The sequence below is a fragment of the Alligator sinensis genome, unplaced genomic scaffold (assembly GCF_000455745.1).
Source record: "Alligator sinensis unplaced genomic scaffold, ASM45574v1 scaffold235_1, whole genome shotgun sequence".
NCBI lineage: Eukaryota > Metazoa > Chordata > Crocodylia > Alligatoridae > Alligator > Alligator sinensis.
Genome location: NW_005842042.1, coordinates 1,830,001 through 1,852,771, shown reverse-complemented (window position 1 = coordinate 1,852,771; position 22,771 = coordinate 1,830,001). Strand labels below are relative to the sequence as shown.

General features: G+C 46.3%; 1 protein-coding gene across 1 annotated transcript in view; it reads right to left on the bottom strand.

Moving 5' to 3' along the window:
* Nucleotides 1-1,006: 1,006 nt before the first annotated feature.
* The window catches only part of RABL6 (RAB, member RAS oncogene family like 6), a 64,631-nt gene continuing 42,866 nt past the window's right edge, over nt 1,007-22,771 (bottom strand). The window contains exons 9-15 of the mRNA XM_025203010.1: nt 20,977-21,341; nt 18,436-18,598; nt 12,100-12,324; nt 10,905-11,262; nt 8,413-8,584; nt 4,856-4,911; nt 1,007-3,898 (exon numbers count right to left, since the gene is read on the bottom strand). Of these exons, the coding sequence (XP_025058795.1) occupies nt 3,704-3,898; nt 4,856-4,911; nt 8,413-8,584; nt 10,905-11,262; nt 12,100-12,324; nt 18,436-18,598; nt 20,977-21,341 (1,534 nt within the window). The 3' untranslated portion in view covers nt 1,007-3,703. The remainder of the gene's footprint in view (nt 3,899-4,855; nt 4,912-8,412; nt 8,585-10,904; nt 11,263-12,099; nt 12,325-18,435; nt 18,599-20,976; nt 21,342-22,771) is intronic.

Below are 22,771 nucleotides of genomic sequence, written 5' to 3'. Positions count from 1 at the left end.
CTTCAAAGGAGGGGAGCTTGCTAACACCTCTCTTTTTAAAGGAACTTCCAGGAATGTGATGACAGGGATCCTGGTTTTCTGTTCAAAAATAGCAAATTATTTTATGAAAAAAAAATAAAAATAAATCACAAATTCTCTGATTCAAACCCCCAAAATCAGCATTTTTCCATGATTAAAATGCCACTAATATATATATATATATAGGTATCAGTTGAACACAGTATTTTATTGATGCATTTACAATTTTAAAGCAATTTGGAAGCCTACCAGTGCCCCAATCATTATAATAAAATAAATTCTAAATGTATAGAAATTTTGGCAATTGATTTTGGGGTTTTTTATCATGGAAAACACAGCTCCCCCTGCCCCAGGATGTGGGTCCAGCTGTGGCTGTCTCCCCCTGCTACATTGTGGCACTGAGCAGCCTGGATGTGCTGGTGCCCTACCCATGCCACTGCCCCCCACTCCCCACACACAGTCCCCTGCTCCACCCAGCCCTACTGGAGGGGACCCTCAGTTGCTACGGCCATGGAGCCAGGGTCTGCAGCCCACTGACCACTGCATCTGCCAGGCAAGGGATTCCTCACCAGAGCAGTGTGCAGCTCCCAGTGGTGGAAACAAGCCTATCAGCCCAGCCCTGTCGGGTCCTGCCCACTGGGCTGCAGAGGCCCCAGGGGGAAGGGCAGCAGGGCAGCCCACCCCCATCCCATGCACAAATCTGGGGGGGGTACATGCCCCTCCCAAGGAGTATGTGCAGCAGTGGGAAGCCAGCCCAACACCCCCCCCCTCCCCCAGCTGGACATCCTGCTCCCCACCTGGGCCCTGTGACTGCGTAGCCTGACCCTGAGCCGCAAGCCCCACACACCATCCCAGCTGGGCAGCAGCACTCCCAGCCCTGTCCAACTCCCTCCCTCCCTATGAGGCCCTCAATTCCCCCCACCTCCCACCAGACTTACCTGTGGGGAGCTGCTTTCCAGGGTGCCTGGTGGCCATATGCATGTGTACATGCACATGGTACCCCCTGCTGGTCGCCCTTCTCCCGCTCTCCCCAGCCCCTTGCAGGCTGGAATTGTCAGCCTGCAAGAGGAAACCCACTGTTTCCCGAGTTGTTATTTTTTTCCCCAACCTGAGGAGATCCGGGTTTTTCTCAAACTGAGAAAAATCTGAGTTTAACCACATTTTATGCGGCGAATAGAAAACACTGATCCCTGGTGATGACTCCCAATTCCTTCTTTTTGTTTTAATCCTCCCAGTGTTGACACCACATTTGGGGCTGAGACCCTGGCTGTAAGGAAAATAAAAGGGACTGCTGGCAGGTTAGATTTGGTCAATACTTAGATTTAGGAAAACCCTCACCGACACAAATACCAAAGCCCCAGAAACTTTTTTCGATGTACAAAAGTACAGCTTTGTGTATTAGTGTGCAAGTAGAATCCCTTAGGAACTGTTTATAAAGGAGCCTGAAAACAATTTGTTTATTGGCATCATCCCAGGTGAGAGAAATGCAGTGTCTGAACAAACCGCAGAACTGCTAAAGAGCCAGAGTTTAAATTTGCAGGTTTAATAATCTCATGTGTTTAGCACACACATGCAAGGAGGATTTTTTAAAACCAACTTTTGACCTTGTGGCCCCTTTACGAAAATGCAATAGTTAAAGAGTGATCAGGAAGGGACAGAGTTACTAACCCCCCACCCCTGGCGCACTGGTCCTGGGAGGCCATGCAGTCTCATTTCTAATAGGCAAGAGTTTATCATGGATAAGAAAATGTACAGAGGCAATTGTACACCAGAGAGCTTTATAATCAGAATGGAGTGCACCAGGTTTTCCAATGCAAAATGGAACATGACCCAAATTCTTTACAGAACAGAAACACTTTCAAGAAGGTGGCCAGCTGTAGCTCCAACATCTTGATTCCTTTTTTGGATGGAGAAGAGGCTGTGAACTGTTTTGCATTGGGATGAGATTTTTCCTCCCCAGCAGGTGAAGGTTGACATGTCCCATGCAAATTCCCTAAAAGTGTCACATGAAACAAAAATGCCTTGAACAGAAAACGAAGTGGAAACAATAATTCTGCTCATGCAGCAAGACCCTGGTTTGTTGTACATATAAACCATCACAAGTGCATTCCGGGGGGAGGGGCGTGGCGGGGAGGAAAGGGATAAGTATGGAGCAACTATTTGCTGTTCAAGGCAACTCTGAAGTAGAGGATGGATCCAAAGTACCATCTTGCTTCAAGGGAAAGTAGATGGAAAGTGCAGTTTGGATTTCACAATCCACATTTCATAACTGAAAGAGGGAGGAGGGGAGAAACCAACCCACAAGCATCAAATGAATGCATACGTAAAAATGTGGAAATGCTTCACTAGGATGGGCCTTGGAGGGAGACAAGAACACAGAGTTAGCAGGGCAGGCATACTAACTGGCTCCTTAAAAACGCACGGGCTGCACGGACAAGGATAGCAGGCCAATGGTACTGATAACCATCTATGACCCATGCTGCTGAACATGCCTTGGTACACAGCTCTGAGTTCCTAGGCCCAAAATAAAAGCCATTGAAAATTCATGTGACAAGGAGGCTCTGTCCTCTGGGCAAGGAAGGGGTCACTAACTGCTGGGAGGCTCAGCCGAGTAAACCTGGCTTTTGGTGTCTGCAGAACTTGACTGAATGAGGGACACTGTCCCCAGCCTCAATCGTTTCCTCACTCTGTGGGGGGAGGCAGCCATCTTACAGCACGAGTGTAAAATGCCTGAGACGTGAATGCCTTGCCATGCTAACACTTTTCTGTAAACCATTTTGAAGCTCTGGCTTTCTTCTTTACTATCCGGTAGTCATGTCCCTGAGAGGTACTGTAGGGCTGGAGTTCTAGTGTAAGCAAATTCAAGGCCCGGGTGGGATATCAGGAAAAGCATTTTGTTTTGTTTCTCTTTTTAAAGATAGCTTTGCATTGTCTTCCCAAACTGCATAGCAGCTTACGTGTAGTGTCAAAGACACTGGGGCCATGGAAATCAATGGGGCTTGCATGGATTTCAACAGCAGCACCAGTGAGAGTTCATGAAGCTGCTGCGCAGAAACATCCCTTCCAGAAGGATTCCACTCTCTCTTGTTTCTGGCCCTGTGGCTGCTGCATTACAAGCTGTACAATAATGGTGTCTGCTCAATTTAAAGCTTGTCAATTGCCTGACGGGGCAAAGGCCAACACCAGCTTTGTCATTAAAAAAATAGGAAGGATAAAAAGTTAAGAGACTTGATTAGTCACAAGGTGAGAGTGCGATGCTTTCATGCGGCATGGTTTGCTTCATTCATTTATTCAGACAGGAATGTCAAGTGTGCAGCAGTGGAATATGCTGGGGGGAGTCAGAAGTAGGTCCCCTCACCTTCACCTCCCCACCCCCAGCCTGGATTCTCTGGAGAAAAGAAAGAGGGCTATGCACCAGATGTGGGGATGGTAACACCTGCTGCCACACTGCCATACCTCGACCTGTCACCTTACACAAGTCTGCCATGACTGCATGTTCTTTCCAAGCAGCCACTGCCCCAGAACAGTGTACGCAGATGTAAAGCTTTCCTTCTGCCGCCTCTGCTCCGCTAGAACTGACCGCAATTGGTCAAAGCTTTCTACATCTGCCCCTGTCCTGGCGTGGCTCAGAAGAGAAGGTGATAGCCACTGAGAGAAGAGTCTGCCGACTGCACACATGACAAGCCTACAGCTCCTCATAGTCCCCACCCCCTTGCTGCTTGCTGGTGCTAGCTCCACCTCCCAAAAAGGCCTCCAGTTCATCTAGCTCATTGTTTTTCTCCTTGCTTTTCTTCTTTTTCTTCTTCTTCTCATCTTTGCTCTCCTCCTTCTCCTTGCTCTTCTTGTGTTTGTTTTTCTTCTTCACAGACTTCTCCTCTTCCTGCAAAACAAGACAAGCTTCTAGTTACTGACCATGCATTTTCCTTGCCCCTATAAAAAAAACCTAGATTTGGTGGGAACTCTACTAAATGAATAAAGCCTAATAGCAAGGAGTAGGAGGTTAGGAACACAAGACCATTCTGTTGTCATAGACCAGAAGGATACGAAGCCATGCGTGATGCATGCAAGCAGCTTCCTGTTGGGTTAAGAGGGCTAGTCACAATATCCAAGTTTAGAAGCAATGCTCTTGGGTAACAAACCAACTGCTGCTCTCTTGTTAAGCTCAAAGGATTTATTCTTTCTTGGACACACCATTGACGACATCACTTTTTTGCTAAACAGCATGTTTTCCATCCATATGCCTGTGCTGTACTATATAATCCAGTGTTACAATAGGCTGCACACTGCATTTTTTGATTTTATCTTTTAAACTTGATATTTCTCAAAGTTTGCTTTTAAACTGTGAAGGAGCTAATCGTCTAGAGTCCTGAGGGACTGCCAATCTCTCTGGCAGTTAAAAGTTAAAAATGCTTTGCTCTTTTAGGGCACACGTCGGAGCAGACTTGATAATTGAGTTTGCTGGAGTGTGCTAATTAACACGTAGCAGCCTCTGCATCATGTCTACTCAGCATCCCTGCGCCTCAAACTGCTGATGGGGGCACTTTAACGAAACCCTGTCAACGAGCTTTAGTTAATGCTCCCCCACAGCCATTCTGAAGCATGGGATATTGAATACACATTACATTGAAGGCAATTTAATTAGAGCAGCTCTCAGAGCCGTTCTAATTAAAGCACTACCCCTCCCCCCAGCCCCCAAATAGATGGCCTTAATGCCTGGAAGAAAATCCAGGCTTTAAGAAAGACAGCCACAAGACCCCGCAGCTTCTCTGCCTGATAAGCAGAAACTGTGCTGGTAGAATGTGGGAATGTGCTGGTACAGTGGGGAATGAAGCTCTACCTCTTTAGTCTTCTTTTTCTTCTTCTTTTTCTCCTTGGAAGATTGCTTCTCTTTATCTGTTCAAACAAAAAAAAGGAAACATTGTTTGTTTTCTCCAGTAAAATGACATAGTGAATGCATTTTCCACTTGTCAGCCTCCTAGTGATAAGGAGAGACTGCACTGGTGCTGAATGCTGGGAAGATCTCCAATTTCAACACCAAAGAGAGCAGCCCGAAGAACTAACTCCTTACCCAGAAATTTTGGTACGACTTAGAGACGTGTATTCGATTCTGGTTGTACAGCTATCCAAACACATGCATTGCTAAGTCTGCAGGCACATTTCAACTATAAACCACAAGGCCTATGGACTCGGGTCACCTAAACAATCACACATCCTATTGCTACAGTCCTCCAGCGAGAGACAGTCATCAGATGACTTGGCCTACAGGTCAACCTGGGGCTGTGGAAAACCAACCAGACAGCTGATTTCAGAGTGGAGCAACATCTCCACCCTCCCCAGAACATTCTGCCTCTAGTTCCTCAGGGTTCAACTTCAGAGTCTGGTGGCAGAAGCATCCTAGCAGATTGCTTTACTGCTTCTGCCTGAGCACGGGAGCTGAAATCTCCAAGACAGACAGAACCCAAAACTGAGAAAACCAGATAGCAGAAGCAACCCTCTGAATTGCATGAAGAAAAGAACTGGAAGGTAGTACAGATGCAGATGGGACAAGACTTCTACAACCAGCACTGCCAAGCAGGCAGGCAGCCCTTTCTGCATAGCTGAAGCTTCTGAAAGGTCTTCCAGGGCAGCCTACATAAGATATATTTGGAATATCTTCATGAAGCAGGCTCAAGGGGCCAGAGCGTGGCATCAACATCTGCACTAAAGAGGAAAAATCACAGCTTTCTGGCCAACACTTAGGGGTAATTGTTCTATGCCTAGAAATAGTTTAACTCCAAGAGAACACAGAAGCTGCAGCAGACAACTAAGATTGGGCTTATTCTTCAGTAATATGGGCAGGCACCAAACCTGCTGCCTCCAGGATATTTTCCCCCACTCTTGCCAATCTCTTACACATGCTCTACGCAAAGCTTCAGGTAACTCACTCATCCACACCCCTGAGAGAGGGGCATGGAGGAAAAAAGAAAACTACAAGATCTGGTTCTGTCTGAAGAAACAGAGTTAGGCTGACCTGCCTATCAATAGTACTATAGTCCAAACTATTTATCTCCCCCTACAGATCACAGATATACTGAACTAGAGTGATGACGGAGTGGGACCACATGGCAAGTGCCCTTGTTCACCTGCCTAGTCTTCATGCCCCACTCTCTGGTGATGGGACTCTGAAGAGAAGTCACAGAAGAGCAGCTTTGCCCACCCACCTCCCAGGTAACCAGTAAAGCCTGTTGACAGACCTTCCAGGTTATGGGACTTGACCTCACTTCTCCATTAATAAGAGATCGCCAACCTACAAAACCAGCATAGTCTCTGTATCATACCCAGACTAAAACACAATGGTGAAAAGGATCAGGGAACTCCAAGCAGCTTCAAAGGCTGTTTCAATATACTTCCTTCAAAACAGGAAAGTTGCATACTTGCAAGTTGTTCATCTAAATCAGGGGTGTTGGACGTATTGCCTGTGGAGCTACTTGAAGGAGCTTAGTGGACTACTGATGGACCCCCAGAAATTGGGGAAAGGGAGACGGGTGGAAAAGAGTAGCCTGCCACAGGATCTGAGGCCCTCTGCTGCTGACCATGGCAACCAGTGGCAGGAGGGCAAACAAGGGCTGACACAGCCCAGCTGCTCTCCAGCTGCTTTGTTCATTGCTATTGCTGCAGCCCTACACTCCTCTCCCACCCCAGCTGTAAGCCCAGTGCTGGAGCTAGAGCCCCTGCTGTGGCAAAGGGCACACAGCAGCAGTAGCTTTGGCACAGGGCAGGGGCTGGCACCGCCATGTGCTCCAGATTGGAGCTGAAGCTGCCATTGCTGCTTGCTCATACCCTGGGCTGGATCTGGCCCACAAGGAGGCCTGTGGTTTGGGCACAAGACGAGTTTGACAAACCTGATCTGAGATGAGCAAAATATTTACAGCCACCATTAGAATGTAAATTAAACGTCATGATGAGGTGACAAATTACAGGTTTGATTTAAAGGAGTTTAACACCTCACTGCTGCTTAACAGGAGCAGGCATCTTTGACAACTGGAATTAATGCCCAAGTGTGATCTGATTAGTACATACAACAACCTGGAGTTAGTGTTTAAGAGTCAGTGCTAGTAGATAAGAACATCCTCAGAGGATAATGGTGTATATTGCTGAAACAATTTATTGAAAAAAATGTTGTGCAGAAGACTTTGATCCTGAGCCAATGTTCTATTGCAGTGACTATTTATATTGTATCAAGAGTCTCAGATTTAATAACTGCCTAAACATTTGTAGGATACTTTAACAATTGCTGACTGTGCCATGAATTTGATGGCTGATCTTTTATTGGCTCCAAGAACCTTCTTTAACAGAAGAATCCAAATTTGTCCATCCACATGCAGATTTTCCTGACTACTCTGCATTTCAGAAGTTGGTTTCTGAAGGCCATATATTTTAGCTATATTTTTTTAATGATCAGCTGAAAGGGTCAGCCACCTCACAATCTGACTGCTGGCAATGTTACTCTCTGACCAAATGCTAGAATATGTTTTTTAACTTTCTCCCAGAAGGTAGGGACAGGAAAAGCCCCCACAGGATTAATAGCCACACTAAATTAAAACCGAATTATTGATCTGGGCCCCACAGCACAATTTCTAGCCAGTTATTTCAAGTCGTGCTGCTCAGAAACTGAAGGCGACAGGCTGAAGGAGCTAGGATGGTCCTTGACATCTCAGTCATGCTTTTAGAACATCTAATCTATGTCAAATCCCTTCTGTGCTTCTTACAGAATTTCCTCCCCTGAAGTCTTTAGCTTCCCATCTTTCCAGGTGACTGCAGGGGCAGATCTGTAGGAAGCAGCTTTTCAGTAGTGCCAATCAAACTGGAAACTTCGCTGCATAACATGGAGAGCTCCCCTCAGGAAACAGAAAGAATGCTTAGATCATGGCAGTCCAACAGCTCCACCTACATGCCTCCCAAAAAAGCAGTATTCAACCATAGGTGGAGCCCTCAAAGGCTTTGTGGCACAAGGAGCCTACAAACAGTTTGTCTGAACCTCTCCAAACCTGTCAGTGCTCGGGTGCTACAGTGATGAACACAATTCTTGGAAGTGCAAAACTAGGCAGGAGATGTCATAGGAACAAGCTTGTGAAATGCAGGCTCCTGCTGTAACCCGGGGCGGAAATAATACAGCTGCTGATCCCCCACCCCCTGCACTCCTCCCTCTCTTCTCTCTCCATTGGGGTAAAAGACAAAACATTAACATTGCTATTTTAAGCAAAACTCACACAAGGTTTTAGGTGATACTGGGGATGTTTTATGTTGTGCAAACCATTTTTCTTAACCCCAAACTATTTCAGGTGGCAAAAAACCCAACAGTTTGACAAACATTAGTAAGAGGAACAAACCCAGCATATGGCCTTAACAGCTTACTTTCGTCACTGCTCTCCTTTGTACCAGTTTCTTCTAAGCCCAAGCCGAATAGGTCCGAGTCATTCTTCAGTTTAAATGAGTGGATTGCAGGCTTCACAGGCTGTGGGGGTCTTGCCAATGAGGCATCTTCATCAGAGATATCCGAAAGATCTTCTCGGACTGGGAACTCATCCTAGAAGCAAGGAATAGCAGGCACGTCAAGCACCAGTCTTTCAAAGTCAGGGGAGGGTAGAAGAACTGAGCTGTTATTACTGAGAAGCTGTTGTCACATGTTTGATCCTAAATGCAGGTTCACTTAATTCATACTAAATGAAAGTGTCTAGACACCACTGGATTGGAGCAGTGATATAAAATGCTTTATTGGAGGGGGGGAACGGACTGTAGATTAGGACTTCACATACAGTGGGCTGAACACTTATTTCCTTAACTGGCAGCATCACAAAATCCATGCTATGCGCCGATCTGGAGTCAAGTGGGCTTGAAGCAACATGAAGGCAATGCACAGCCCTGGAGAAGCATTTTGTGTTGCTAGAATAAGCTCCTCTGCCATGCTCTCTCTCAGCTTGACAAGGCCCTTGCCATGCTTGCCAGCTGATCCTCAAGCAACTAAGTTCTTTCCTATATAATATCCTCAGGAGTAGCCTAAGCTCCACGTCTATTCAGCTGACCTGCGTTTCCAGCCTCTTGGGCTGCCCTGTGCCTCTTAATGAAAGGCACACTGCTTTGCACTGCTCAACTGAGCCAATACATATTTCACTGGAAAAGCATTTTTATGCAGAAGGGCACCTCCCTGACACTGCTGCAATGCAGTGCTTCCCAGTAAATCCTGCTGTCTGTAAGCATGTACAAGGAAGCGTAACCCTGTTCAGAAAGCCTTTGTTTTCACATTAAAATGCTGGACGCAGCAGGCACTGACAATATTGAAAGAGTGGAAAGTTACTTGATAAAAACCAATACCTGGGGAAAAAGGGAGAGACACACTGGGGAAGCAATTACTCCTGTGGGATCATAAGAGTGAAATGAGCATGTCAGAACCCACTCTCCAAGGGCTCTCAATAGTAACCACCTTAGACACTGGAAACATGTACTACTGAGCTTCAGGCATGGAGACTTTCTTGCAAATCATGGTTATCCATTTCTATACAGATGGTCCTACTCAAAGGGGGTTATCTAAGGCTGAGATGCCCACAGCTGGCTCAGGTAAAGGCCAGAACAGCAATATACTGGGAGTTCAGACCACACTTTTACACTGCTTCACCTAGTCAGTCTTCTGCTGGGGGCAGCTCTGTCTCCTAAGTTAAGTAAGTGCTGCCCATGTTATGGAATGCCCTGAACAGGTTACAACTACCCTGATTTAAGCTGGGTGTTGAGATCCTTCTATAATAGCACTTCATGGCTTCATCCCACAAAGGAAAAAGTAGGTATCAAACATTTATATCATGCCTTCTCAATCCTTGACTTGCCAATAGGAAACTGGGTGGAAACAGACATTGCTCTTCATCGCCTTTCATCACCTTCGTGCTTCCATAAAAATTTTTATGGCAGCCCAAAGACCATGCAAACAGATGACCATGACCCTTTTCACACCACAAATGTTCAAAATCTGTCATTGCAACTAAGATGGCATTAATCTGTGCTGCTATTCAGCAGCAGACATATATTTGCTTTGTGGTGGGAGAGTGTGGGCACAGCTTGGAGCTGCCTGCACTCTCCAGCTAGCTCCAGTGGGCAAGTCTCCGGGGGCTCAAGGGACCCGATCCTACACAACCTGGGAATTCCCACGCAAGATTGAGCCCATCAAGCCCCTGGAGCACCTGTCCAGATTTCCTCACTTACAGAGAGGAGCCCTGGGAAACTTCAGGGCACATCTCAAGGCAGGAATACACCGACTTTCCCTGTTTATGGAGATGTGCCCCAGAGAACCCAGGGGAGTCTCTCTCTAAGTGGAGAAAGCTGAGCAGGCACTTCCAGACCTTGAGGGGTCTGATCCTGCACTGGAATTCTGGGGGGGTGCAGGACTAGGCCCCTCAAACCCGAAGAGAACGTGTGGCCCATTGTCCCACAGCATCAACAGGTGGGACAAAGGGCAATGTGAGTTTCAGTCTGGCACAGCTGATTTACTTCATTTGGCAATGTTTATTTCTAACCTATTACATGTGCTCACTTCTCTACCCAATGCTCAGGATGGAAAATCCCCAGTGTTTAAGACATACATTGCACATGGCTGCTTGAACTGAACTCAGGGCTATCCAGGTTATTTTTAGTAACTCCATGACCTTAAAACCACAACTACAGTGCAAGCAGCCATGCAGATTCAACAGTACAAAGGGCATTAATGACTTTCACGTGCATACTGCTCTTCAGACTGTCTGGCACTCATCTTGTTACTGGAATATGAAGAGATCAGACATGACCTCTCATCACTGGGATGCCCCAACGTTGCTAGCTGAACCTAGAAGCAATCAGTGAGTAGATCGCTGCTGGCTATTTACCGTTTTCTTCTTCTGACTGTCAGACTCCTCACTCTCAAAGTCTGGGTCATCCATAACGAATGAAAGCATTTGGGTGGCTATTGGTCCTTCGTGATCACTGTCAGATTCCTCAGGCTTTTCTTCTTTGACCCCTTTTTGTTTGGGGGTGGACCCCTTGTTCTGGGAAGTGGTCTTTTGGCTCTGAACTGATGCAATAGGTGCAAGAACAGCTGTAACAGGGGCAGGCAGAGCAGTGGTGAGCTTACTGCCACCATTTTTGTCAGACCCAGAACGTGGAGGTAAAGTGCCTGGAGGCTTTGAGTCCGGTGCTTTGGTGGAAGCTGCTTCATGCTGTGGTTTCAAGGAATTTCTGGAAGACCTTTAAAAAAATAAAAATGACAAGTTGTCAACAGCCTTTTTGCACTGATGGAAGAGATAACTTGGCACTCTTCCCTGAAGTTTCTTTGCTAGCAACACCCCAGAGCCCAGTGAATCCAAAGAAGAGGAGAAAAATGGATCTTCCTGATATTCCTCAGCTATCTAAGTGTTTGGGGAAAGCTAGGAAATCCCCATCTCTTTTCTATGTTGTCCAGGTCTCCTTTGCTTTGTTTTCAACATAGCACTAGTGAAGCAAAGTGACTTCCTGGAAATGAATTAGTTAGCCGATTCATGCCTCTTGAACTGTAACCTACATCAAAACAGTAAAGCAACTCTACAGGTTTTACACAAAGCACTTGACACTGGAAATCTTCCTGGCAATAAGTCAAATGCTGCCAGATAGCCTGCTGGTTCCTAAGGATGCTGATACTTGAGATCAACACAGTTATTTATGTGCTGAGCCTTGCTGCATTATTTATATGACCACAGGTCACATTCCATGCAACTTGCATGGTATTCTGAGGGCATCCTTCCCCAGGGAAGGGTTCTGCAAATGCCTTTCGCTCCCTATACTGCAAGGCTCAAGACCCCTGTCTCCAGGGTATTTGAGAGCAACCATTCCCTGGTGCAGCTTCACTGCAGCAATCCTGGGTTTGGTGTGTGGGCATATGTTGGCAGGGCATGCTTAAGAGTGTCCTTCTCCCCAAATACAAGGGGCATTCTAGATGAGCCCCAGGGGACCTGCTTGAAGTTAAGTAGCAAGCAGTGGCTGAGGAAGAATAGGAGGACCAAGAGCTCAATTCCTAACTCCATACTTTAGTCACTAGATGCACTCTACCATTTTTTCTCGCGTTCCATGTCAATATCTTCATCAGCCATGATGATGACCTTAGAGTTTGCCGCTGCCTCCTCCTCCTCCTCCTCCTCCTCACTTGACAGGGTGATATTTTTGCTTGGTACAAGCTCTTTGGCCTGGAGTGGCATGCTGGGCATCTTGTCATCTAGATCCAGATCATCTTGGAAACCAGCCACCATAGGGTTCCCTCCAGGTGCCTCCCCATCACTGCAATATAGACAAGGATTAGATACAGTTTCTGCAGAATGCATTCAAAGAAGTATGCTACCAAATCCAAGAATGCAGTCCTGGTGTTGCTGCTATAGGCCAACATAGTGTGTGTTCCAGGATCCCCTCTTTAACTTAATTAAGGGTTATGTTTTGTTTTTTTGGTCCTGGTGAGCAGTTGGCAGTCTCTTACTTGACTGCATGCACTCAAGCCCAGTGGACCTATATCATCTAGCCTGCAGTGCTGCCTGCTGCATGCAGCATGAGCTGGCCCCAGTCCATGCACTACGTGTGGCACATGAAGCCTGCCTGGCATGGTCTGTACATGGTGCAGGGCCAGCCTAGGGCATGTGCTGCATGTGGCATGCATGGCCAGTCCAGGCCCACACTGCATCCCTACACCTCTGCTCTAATCTGTGACCCAGCTTCAGCTGCACATGAATAAAATGTGGGGCTTGACACAAACCAAATGCCAGGGGAGGCAGTAGCTGTTACAACAAAGCCTTAGTTGGAGAAATCGGTACCACTGTCAGAAAAGGTCAGGCTTCCCTGCTACAAAGCATGCTTCTGCTGCAATGAGGACTTTATGGAAACATTTCCAGGACGCCATGCAGGAATTAGTCAATTAAATAACAGGAACTGCATCCCCAGATCTTCATGTCCTGTGATTAAAATGTACCCAGCATTGCTGCAGCTGCAGGAACTTACCTTCAGCTATCAGCTTCTTCAGGTTATTTATTTTCTAAAAAGCCCCCTGAAGCAGGCAACAATCCAGAAATCATATCCATCCTTAGAGGCACCACAATCAAATTAACCTAAGAACACACTATTTATAACATAAGAACCTGTAGCACACCTTAGACTTAGCATGGGTATGCTTCCAGACATTCTGGTAGGGAGTTTCACTGTTAAATTGCAAATGGAGAATTCTCATCTTGATTTCCCTAGGGCTTGTAATTTTAATGCTCTTGTCAGGAATATAGCTTTTTCTGGCAATTCAAGCTTGGGAGCTTTTGCACCACCTTTCCTCACCCTGGTTCCTTTAGCCACTAGATACTTTCTATTCAGAGGAACTCATTTCCTTCTTGATAAATGAATTTATTATGCTGGCATCCAACCTACACATAGCAGTCACCTTCCTTTAACTGACCCACTACAGATTACACAAGCCCATCTGATTTGCATGTAAATAAAAAAAAAGATATTCAAAGCATGTTACAGATAAGACTTCAGAAGCTCAAAAGTAAGACCCTATGACTGCACTGTGGTCCCTCACCCTCAGTACAGAAAAGCATCTAGCATCATGGATTCTCTGGTCAATGCAAAGCATGACACTGGCCAGCTCTGCCAAGAATGGTTGCTGAGGGAACAAAAATTCAAAAGACCGAAGGCTGCTTTGCTAATTCCATTTTCCTCTCACCCAGACGCCGCACGATTTTTGTTTGCGAGTTAATTTTATCTCAGGACTCTGTGCCTCTGCCAATAGGTAACACAAATGTTTTTCATGGGTGATACACTCAGCTTTTTTCAACCTTGGCACTATAGTTAGAACATGCGGCTATATTATTATGCCAAATTTATGTTTTATGCCATGTTCCTTCCCTGGGAGTTCTTTCACAGGCCTCCTAAACCTGAAGAATCCCTTCTGCATTCAAGGCCCCACACTGCAGTGACAAGTTCATACCAGGGCAGGCTGGCCTGGACTCTCTTTATTGCTCCTCTCTCTTTTTTTTTTTTTAAACGTTTCTGAGCACTGAGAATGTCTTTTTCTTAGGTTTTGCAGGCTGCCACTGCAAACCTAAGAATCCAAATCAGCTTCCGTTCTCTCCTTCACTAGTCTGATCTTCAAGCAATAGGGCAGACTATATCACTGCTATGCTTACAGAACAGGTTCACATGCCAATACATCACAAGGGTTGCAGAGTTTATTGTTAAGATGTTTGGGGGGCTGACTGAGAACTTGAATGGCTCTCTTCTTGAAACACAGTGAAGAAAATGAAGGCATGGCTTAAAAAAATTGAAGTTGCTCTATAAAGGCAACTTTAGCTTAAAATGCTACTGGTACCACATTTCCAGATGCTATCACATTCCCAGGTGCAGGGACTCATAGATCACTGTTTTGAATGTTGTATTACTCGGGCAACTACTGATACCAGCTACCGTCAGTGCAACTGTCCTCACAAATCAGCACACGCACTAGACTTGCAGTTCTTTAAAACATCCCAAGCCTGAATAGAAAGCACGTGTATGCACACACACAAGAAATGGGTCATCTTTATATGCCATGAATAATGAAGCTGCCTCCCTCTCTAGCTTCCACATAAGTCAGCTAGCTGCAGCTTAACAGAAAAGCAATAAGCTGAATATACATAAGGAAAGACAAATAAATAAATAAAAAATCAAGGCTGCAATACAAATGAGGTCTGACAATGCAAAATGAGTATCAGCTTGTGGCCCTGATTCCATCTGGAAGGGACTCAGAGCACAAGGGAAAAATAAATCAGCACACTGCACCATCCTCCACAGTACTTGACAAGCTGCCAAGCCTGCATTAGCACAGAACCATGCTCCCTGGGGTGGGCATCCTCCATCAGGTAATGACTGCTCTTTTAGAGGTGTGTGGTCTGAGAGGCAAACCAAGGAGCAGGTGGGGGGAGGTTCCTCATGCTAAGCTGTGGTGGCGTAGACGAGCAGTGTCATCACCAGCAATAAAGCCCTGTTTCAAACCCAGAGCATCTGGCTTCCCACATTTTAAGATCCAAAGTAATCAATGAGCTCCATCTCCCGCACTGACGTTCCTTTTTCTATTGGGAGACTGACAATGTTCCTTTTTCGATTGGGAGCCAGCACATTCCTCCTGCCACATTAATGTAGGAGCCAAAAAAACAGAGGGGAAAGAGCTGAAGCAAGCAAGCAAGTGGGCGGGGGGGAGGGAGGGGGGGAGGAGGGAGAGGACCCCACACGTATTGTGAGAGAGGAGCGTGTGTGAGAACATGCTGGCAAAGGAAGTCCCCCGCCCTCAACCACTATCCCCAGGGAAAGAATGTCCTCAGTTCCCCTCACTTGCTTTTTTAACACAGCTGGATGGCTCTCCTGAAATAGCACATGCCACAAAGACATTAGGGAATGATTTCAAAGTTAGGCAGATTTAAGGACAAGGAAAGCTAATTGGTTGTGAGCAAGATCAAGGTATAGTGAGGTGATGAAAACAAACCCACAATACAAATTAGAGGTTTATACTGAACTGAATTCAAATAAAGATCTGTAACCCATGGATGGACTTGAACTAGATGCTTCAGGCAATGAGGAAACAGCAGCGCCTACTCAGAGCCTGCTTAGCTTCTCTAATAGTCTTCAAATAAACTACAGCATAGTGCATCAGATGGGGCAGGTCAGGAAGCAGTACTGAATTTCTAATAAGCTAGTCAGGGAAGAGAGTCCATGATTTCTCTCTACTGCACACTCAAAGCTTGAAAGAGACCACCATCAATCCAGATGCACAGAGTCACGACTGCAGATATGTGACACCATAAATCTTGAAAGAATTATGCTAGGCTGTAATGTGTTCACCATCTACAGACTTGACTAAGACTTGTGCAGCTCAGCAGCTTTCAGACTGATCTGTGATCCACCCATGGTTCTTGGGTCTAAAGAGCTGGCTGGGAAGCAGCTCCAAAGACTAGTGTTTTGGAGGAAAAACATGTATCATAGTATCCTAGTGCTCAGGATCGGAAGGGACCTAAAACAGATCATCAAATCCGACACCCTGCCCCAGGCAGGAACGGATGCTGGGGTCATATCAGCCCAGCCAAATATCTGTCCAGCCTCCTCTTGAAGACCCCCAAGGTAGGAGAGAGCACCACCTCCCTTGGGAGCCCATTCCACAGCCTGGCAGCCCTAACTGTAAAGTAATGTCTCCTGATGTCCAGATTGAACCGTCTAACAATTTGTGGCCATTATTCCTAGTAACCCCAGGTGGTGTCCATGGGAACAGAACCTCTCCCAGTTCCCACTGGGACCCCCTGGTGAGTTTGTCAACAGCCGCCAGATCCCCTCTCAGCCTTTTCTTGTGGAGGCTGAATAGGTTCAGGCCCTTTAGCCTCACTTCGTAGGGCCTGCCCTGCTGCCCCTTGACCATGCGAGTGGCCCTCCTCTGGACCCTCTCAATGCTAGCCACATCCCTCTTGAAGTGCAGTGCCCAGAACTGGATGCAGTACTCCAATTGTGACCTGACCAATGCCGCATAGAAGGGAAGGATCACCTCCCTAGACCTGCCTGCGATGCATCTGAAGATGCATGACAAGGTGCAGTTAGCCTTATTAACCGCTTCCTCGCATTGGTGGCTCATGTTCATCCTGGAGTCAATGATGACTCTAAGATCCCTTTTTGCCACAATGTTGACAAGAAGGGTGTTCCCAGCCTACAGGTGTGTTGCTGGTTCCTTTTCCCTAGATGCAGTACCTTGCACTTGTCTGTGTATGTGTTTTCTTTAAAAGAAAAAAAAAATAAGGATGATCAGCCCTGAAACCATCCCAGCAGACAATGGCCTAACTTGATGCAGCATTTTTTTCATGTTTTTAAATAAACAAACAAATTTAAAAAAATTAATACAAACCACCTTAAAAACGTCAGGCCTCTATAGTCATTCCAACAGCAGAAAAAGGCCCTCTGCGGATCACTCCTTAGTAAAATCTATACCTGCTTGCATTTTTATGAATGTTTTTCTTACATTTTAATGTCAGATCCGATGGTGAAAATGTAGTCTATCATCATAGTTGGTAGGGTCGGAAGGAACCTGAGCAGATCAAGTCTGACCCCCTGCCACGGACAGGAAAGAATGCTGGGGTCAAACGACCCTGGCAAGGCGTTGATCTAGCCTCCTTTTGAAGACCCCCAGGGTAGGAGCAAGCACCACTTCCCTTGGAAGTTGGTTCCAGATCCTAGCCGCCCTGACTGTGAAGTAGTGCCTCCTGATGTCCAGCCTGAATCTACTCTCCGTCAACTTACAACCGTTATTCCTTGTTACTCCCAGTAGTGCTCGGGGGAACAGGGACTCTTCCACTGCCTGCTGGTCTCCCTTGGCCGGTTTATAGATGGCCACCAGATCCCCCCTCAGCCTTCTCTTGTGGAGGCTGAACAGGTTCAGGTCTTGTAGCCTCTCCTCGTAGGGCCTGCTCTGCTGCCCCCTGATCATGTGAGTGGCCCTCCTCTGGACCCTCTCGATGTTGTCCACATCCCTTCTGAAGCGCAGTGCTCAGAACTGGACACAGTACTCCAACTGTGGCCTGACCAACGTCATATAGAGGGGGAGGATCACCTCCTTGAACCTGCTCGTGATGCATCTGTGGATGCACGACAAGGTGCAATTAGCCTTCCTGACTGCGTCCCCACATTGGCAGCCCATGTTCATCTTGGAGTCTATAATGACTCCAAGATCCTTTTCTGCCTCTGTGCTTTTCTGCCTATATCTTACAAAACAAGCTACAAACTCTCACCCAGCTGCAAACAGCTGTGGTTGAACTAGAAAATATCTTTTAAGAGAACATCTAATCATGACTTAAAAGACTTCAAGTGACAGAGAATCTCACATCCTGTATCAACCTCTTCCAGTGCTCCCTCATCAAGTGGGTACTGGGAGAGACGCTAGGAAAAGAGAAGTGCAGGTGTGGGGAAGCAAAGTGATGCTATAATTCACTCTCTTTTATGGATGCAAGTACATCGCTGGAGTTCAAGGTACTAGTTTTGCTTTTGAGACTCAGTTGATGGGGGGACCTGCCTCTCTCCTGAGATGGTGCTCTAGTTACAGTTCACTCAGGAGTCTGAACTGGCAGCCTCTCCCATTTCATAGGGACAGATGTCGCTAGCAGGACATTCTTCCTGAGGGAGCCTCAGCTTCAGTACTCATTTTCCTCACCCTCTACAGCGCAGTTTGTAAGTCATTATTGCTATACACACAGGAAGCTCAGCAAGCCCCCTGTGAGTTCTCATTCTGTGCAGTGCATTGTGTGACCCAGAGCCTAAGGAAATCAGAGATGCTCCCTTAGTCACGCTGGCTGCACTTTCAGGTGCTACTTTCAACCCACTCTGTCTCCCACTTCTGACACTCCTTACCTTTCACTATCATTACGGTCTTTAGCCTGAGTCTTTCTCTTGTCTTTCTGAGGGGTTGGGTCCTCCAGGAAGCTGTGGTCTAGGCTGTCATCAGGAACAAAGTCCTCCACACTCTGCACTTTTACAGGGACTTCAGGAGGGGGAGCAGCAGTGGCAGCAGCATCTGTAGATGGAACAAATGATCAGGTTTCCTGACACTGAAGTGTACTGGATGTACACAACACACATGACCACAACAGGTGTGGCAGAGCACTTGTCTTTCCAGCTGCACTTCAAACTAGGTGCTCCTTTAACACACACAGAGGTACTGCCATGTCCAGACACAGCTAATGACCACACAAGTACTGCCTCCATGGACTTGAGCTGTATACCAGGGGAACTATAAGGGTCTGAGCAAGATGCTCCAAGCACAGCTTTGCAGGAAGAAAGCCATGAGCTACATTTTGGCCACTCCTGGTTTACAACACATTGAACCCGCCTGACTGATCAGTTTGGGATGTAATATTAACCAATGCTAGAACAGGTATAGTCAGCTGATTACAGGTTGCAAGTTGGCGTTGGAGTCAGTTGGCTTTTTATATCTATGAACTGTACAAACAAATAACCAAAGACATCCCATTACTATTCCCTTGTCTTCTGTAGCCCTGTTTATTCATCCCCAGGTCTTATCCTGATTTTTAGATTGTCAACATAAAATAGAAGGCCTTGCTCCAAGTTCTGTTTATACAACTATTTATACATTAGTTCTCTTATGAATCCAGGAGGGAGACTTAATGTCAGGAACACAGAAAAGTGGGATGTTGGGAGCGACATTCTTCAGTTTCCAGTATTTCGCATTGCGGGGGTGGAGTGGAATGGAGTTTACAAGCTTTGTGATGTTGTTTGGGGAGTTTGCTATTGTTTCTTAGTTGTGAGTTGTTTCATTTATTGCTAGATGCCCTGAACCTGTCTGGATAGGGTGGGACATAAATCTAAATATTACCACTAACATATTCTTTAGCTATAACATCTGCAACAGTGTTGTCCAGCACCAATGGCCCTTTTCTAGTAAGGGCAAACTTTCTCTGTACGTCTAATGGATCAGAATTTAGTGTGATATTTTGGGTAATGGGGAGGGGGGAGCAAAGATGGAGAACTGAGAAAAAATAATTGACCCAACAGAAAACACTAAATTTTACTGTACAGCAGAGATAGAAAAAAGGTTCCTAGGAGTGGATAGTGTACTTGTTTTTCTGAGTCCAACATATTTTTTGGTAGCAAATCCATTGCCCCTCTGCTTTCAGATTGAAGGATTTAATCTGTGCTGGAAATTGTGAAACAGTCTGGTCACAATTTACATTCCTATTTGTACTCCCCACTTACTACATCTTTGACCCTTTGTTTTGTTTTGTTTTGTTTTGTTTGGACAAAGAGATTTGTGTAGATAACGAGCTTCAAGCTGTCTCTCTTTTCTCCATTCCCAAACTTGGATGTAAAGAAAAACTAGAGGAACCAAAATGGGTGGATCTTTGCTACAACTGATAAGAAACCCAAAAGACAGAAGGGTAGGGTACACAATTAACACTGAAAAGTGTTTTGTACCTAAAATTGACAGTGCATTTTAAAAGCCTCCCTCTTTCTTTTTGTAGGAGTCCTGATAGCTTTACAAATCCCTTTGAATGACAGTTTGAAGGAGAAGGTATTTGTAAAGAGTGATTCAAACCCATGTCAAGCTAATAATTTCGAGGCAGCAGCAGCACCAGTCAGCTTTGTAGTCAAAGTGAATGTGACAAGCAAATTAAGGTCTAGCTCAGGAGAAGCAAAAGCAGTGAACAAGTCCTGGATGACTCTATGCTGGAACTTTGACACAGGTTCTCAGGAATCCTTGAATGACTGCTCCATCAACTGCTAGTGCTAAAGGAAATTTGGGCTGCACTCTGCAAAGGCCAGCTCTCCTACAGTATGTTTCTCAGAGGGGAATCAAATGCAAGGCCACCCCAACCCTGAAATGTGACCACTTCAAATTTCTGGCTGAGTGATCATGTTCTAAATATCAACACTGCACTGCTGCTTGTTAAAATACAAGATTCTTTAGGAGCTGCCAGACTGCCATACAGGCAAGGGCTGCAGCAGTTTCTCTTGCTATTTTCATTGTTATGCAAGTGACACATCCACTTCCCTGCTTGGAGTTGACAGTTACTTTTATTACTCTCCCCAGGAGCACTTTGCACCTCACCCCTGCTGGGCTAGAAGTCCAGTATCACAGCCATCACTGCTGACAGGAAAGAATCCCTTTCCCAGGCTAGCACCACCCCCTCCAGCCGTCAGAAAGCAAATCAAAGAGGACAGGCAGCTTGGGGACAGAACAGAGTGACTGCACTGCTCTCTTTGGATTTGTACTGAGCAAAGTAAATGCTGGTATTCTTAGGACACAAGAGCAGCCTGCTCACTATTTAGAAGAGCAGAGAAATGTGGACATCGAAGAAGAGGCTTTAAAAATGCATGGCTACCTAAGCTCTGCTTTGCCAGAAAAATCCATTCACTCTCTGCATCAGCACTTACCTGGTTGGGGAGGAGAAGCCTCTGATGCTGGAGAAGTCCCAAAGAGGCGGGAGATAATACTGCGCTTCTGTGGTGGGGCTGCAGCTGGAAGTGCTGGGGACGCTGTGGCTGGGGGTGGTACATGTGGTGGCTGATTCTCTGGTGCAGGCACTGGTGAAAAAGATGACGGGGGCTCAGGGGATACTGCTGGGTTGGGGGGTGGCTGCTGAGACAGTGGCTGCTGAGGGGTCCCCGGACTGGAACTGCCAGTTGATGTGGAACTTGGAGGTACTATGGGTGACTGGGAGCCAGAGGAAGGGCTCTGTCCGTTGGTTGTCAGCGGGGATGCGTGCCCTCGACTTCGGGCTTCCATCATCTCAAGGAAGCTGCAGGAAAAATTAAATCGCAGACGTAAAGGACTGGAATATTCTCAACAGAATATCTAATTAAAGCTGTGCTTCACTGGCTGCTGCACTGCAGTGAGAGGCAAGAGAAGAGTGCACTTATCAGCTCTGCCATGGGCCTTCCAGGACCTTAGCCAAGTCCATGCCATCTCTTTGTTCCTAACTGAGCCTGCCTCTATGCAGGGAAGAATAATCCTGACCCTGCCTCACAACAAGGGCTGGGAAACTTAGCCAGTACTTAAAATAAGCCCTTTGCGCAATTAGGACAATGAGGCCTGTCATGTGCCAACGGTTCATATGTTTTTATAAAGTAAACTTTGGTGTGTGTACTTCAGAAATGTTCTTTTACCAATGATGTAGCTGATACAAGGAAGGGGAATAAATCCTTGTCATTTGTGTTGTGCATAAAATGCCTCCCCTTTCAGTGCAGAGCGAATTTGAGGGGATAACTGCATATTATGCTTAAAAGAGCCAGTACAGGGCCCTGAGAGCAGAACTACTGGAATCACCATGCCTTAGGCCCTCATCAAAGGACACCAAGCACCACAGTCCCCTTCCAGACCCAGCTTGGCCAGCAGACACAGTAAAGAAATTGCTCTCCATTCAGGGTCTCTTGCATCAGAGCTTTAAAGCTCTTCAAAGCAGAAAGGGTGAAACTCTTAGGTCCTTAGGAAAAGAAATGAAGCAAATCCTAATCCCTTGCTGCAGTATGGCTGTACTGTCAGGCTGCTTATCAACTCCTTTGCAATATTCAGAAACTCACAAAAACACACTATGGTAAGAGAGATTTTAAATGGCCACAGTTCATGCTCAACTGTGCAACGGTCTCAAAATAAGATCAAGCAGCTGTCAAAAGCAAGTCTGAAAAATGCATATAGGATCCCCAAATGAAAACTCCCATCTACCAGTTTAAAGAGACGTCCTTTCATTACTAAACTTAACAAGCTCTCCGGTGCAGACCTATGAATTTAACTGCCTCTGTGCAGACTCTCGAGGATGCTTTCCTTTCTGTAGCAGACATACAAGTGAATACAGTCACACAGTGAATGCTACCAGATACCCTAGCAAGTCTTATAGGAACTAGCCAATCCACTCCATGGAAAGGTCCAGCTGAGAAAAAGCAATTGCAACTAAAGACCTACAAGCACGTCTACAGAGAAAATGTCATGGGGTCAGGAATAAGATCATATGCTATGTGATCAGTACTTCTGCCATCCATCGGGCGGGCAGCAATCCCTGCTGCCCCACACTGCATGGGTGGGGCTCTGCCATGAGCGCCCAGAGGCCCCTGATGGCCACTGTTGCAACTGGTGAGTGCGGGGATTTGTGGGGTTTGTTTTTTTTAAAGCTCTGCACTCACCGGTTGCATAACTGGCAGCTGGGGCCTATGAGCACTCGTGGCAGAGCCCCCC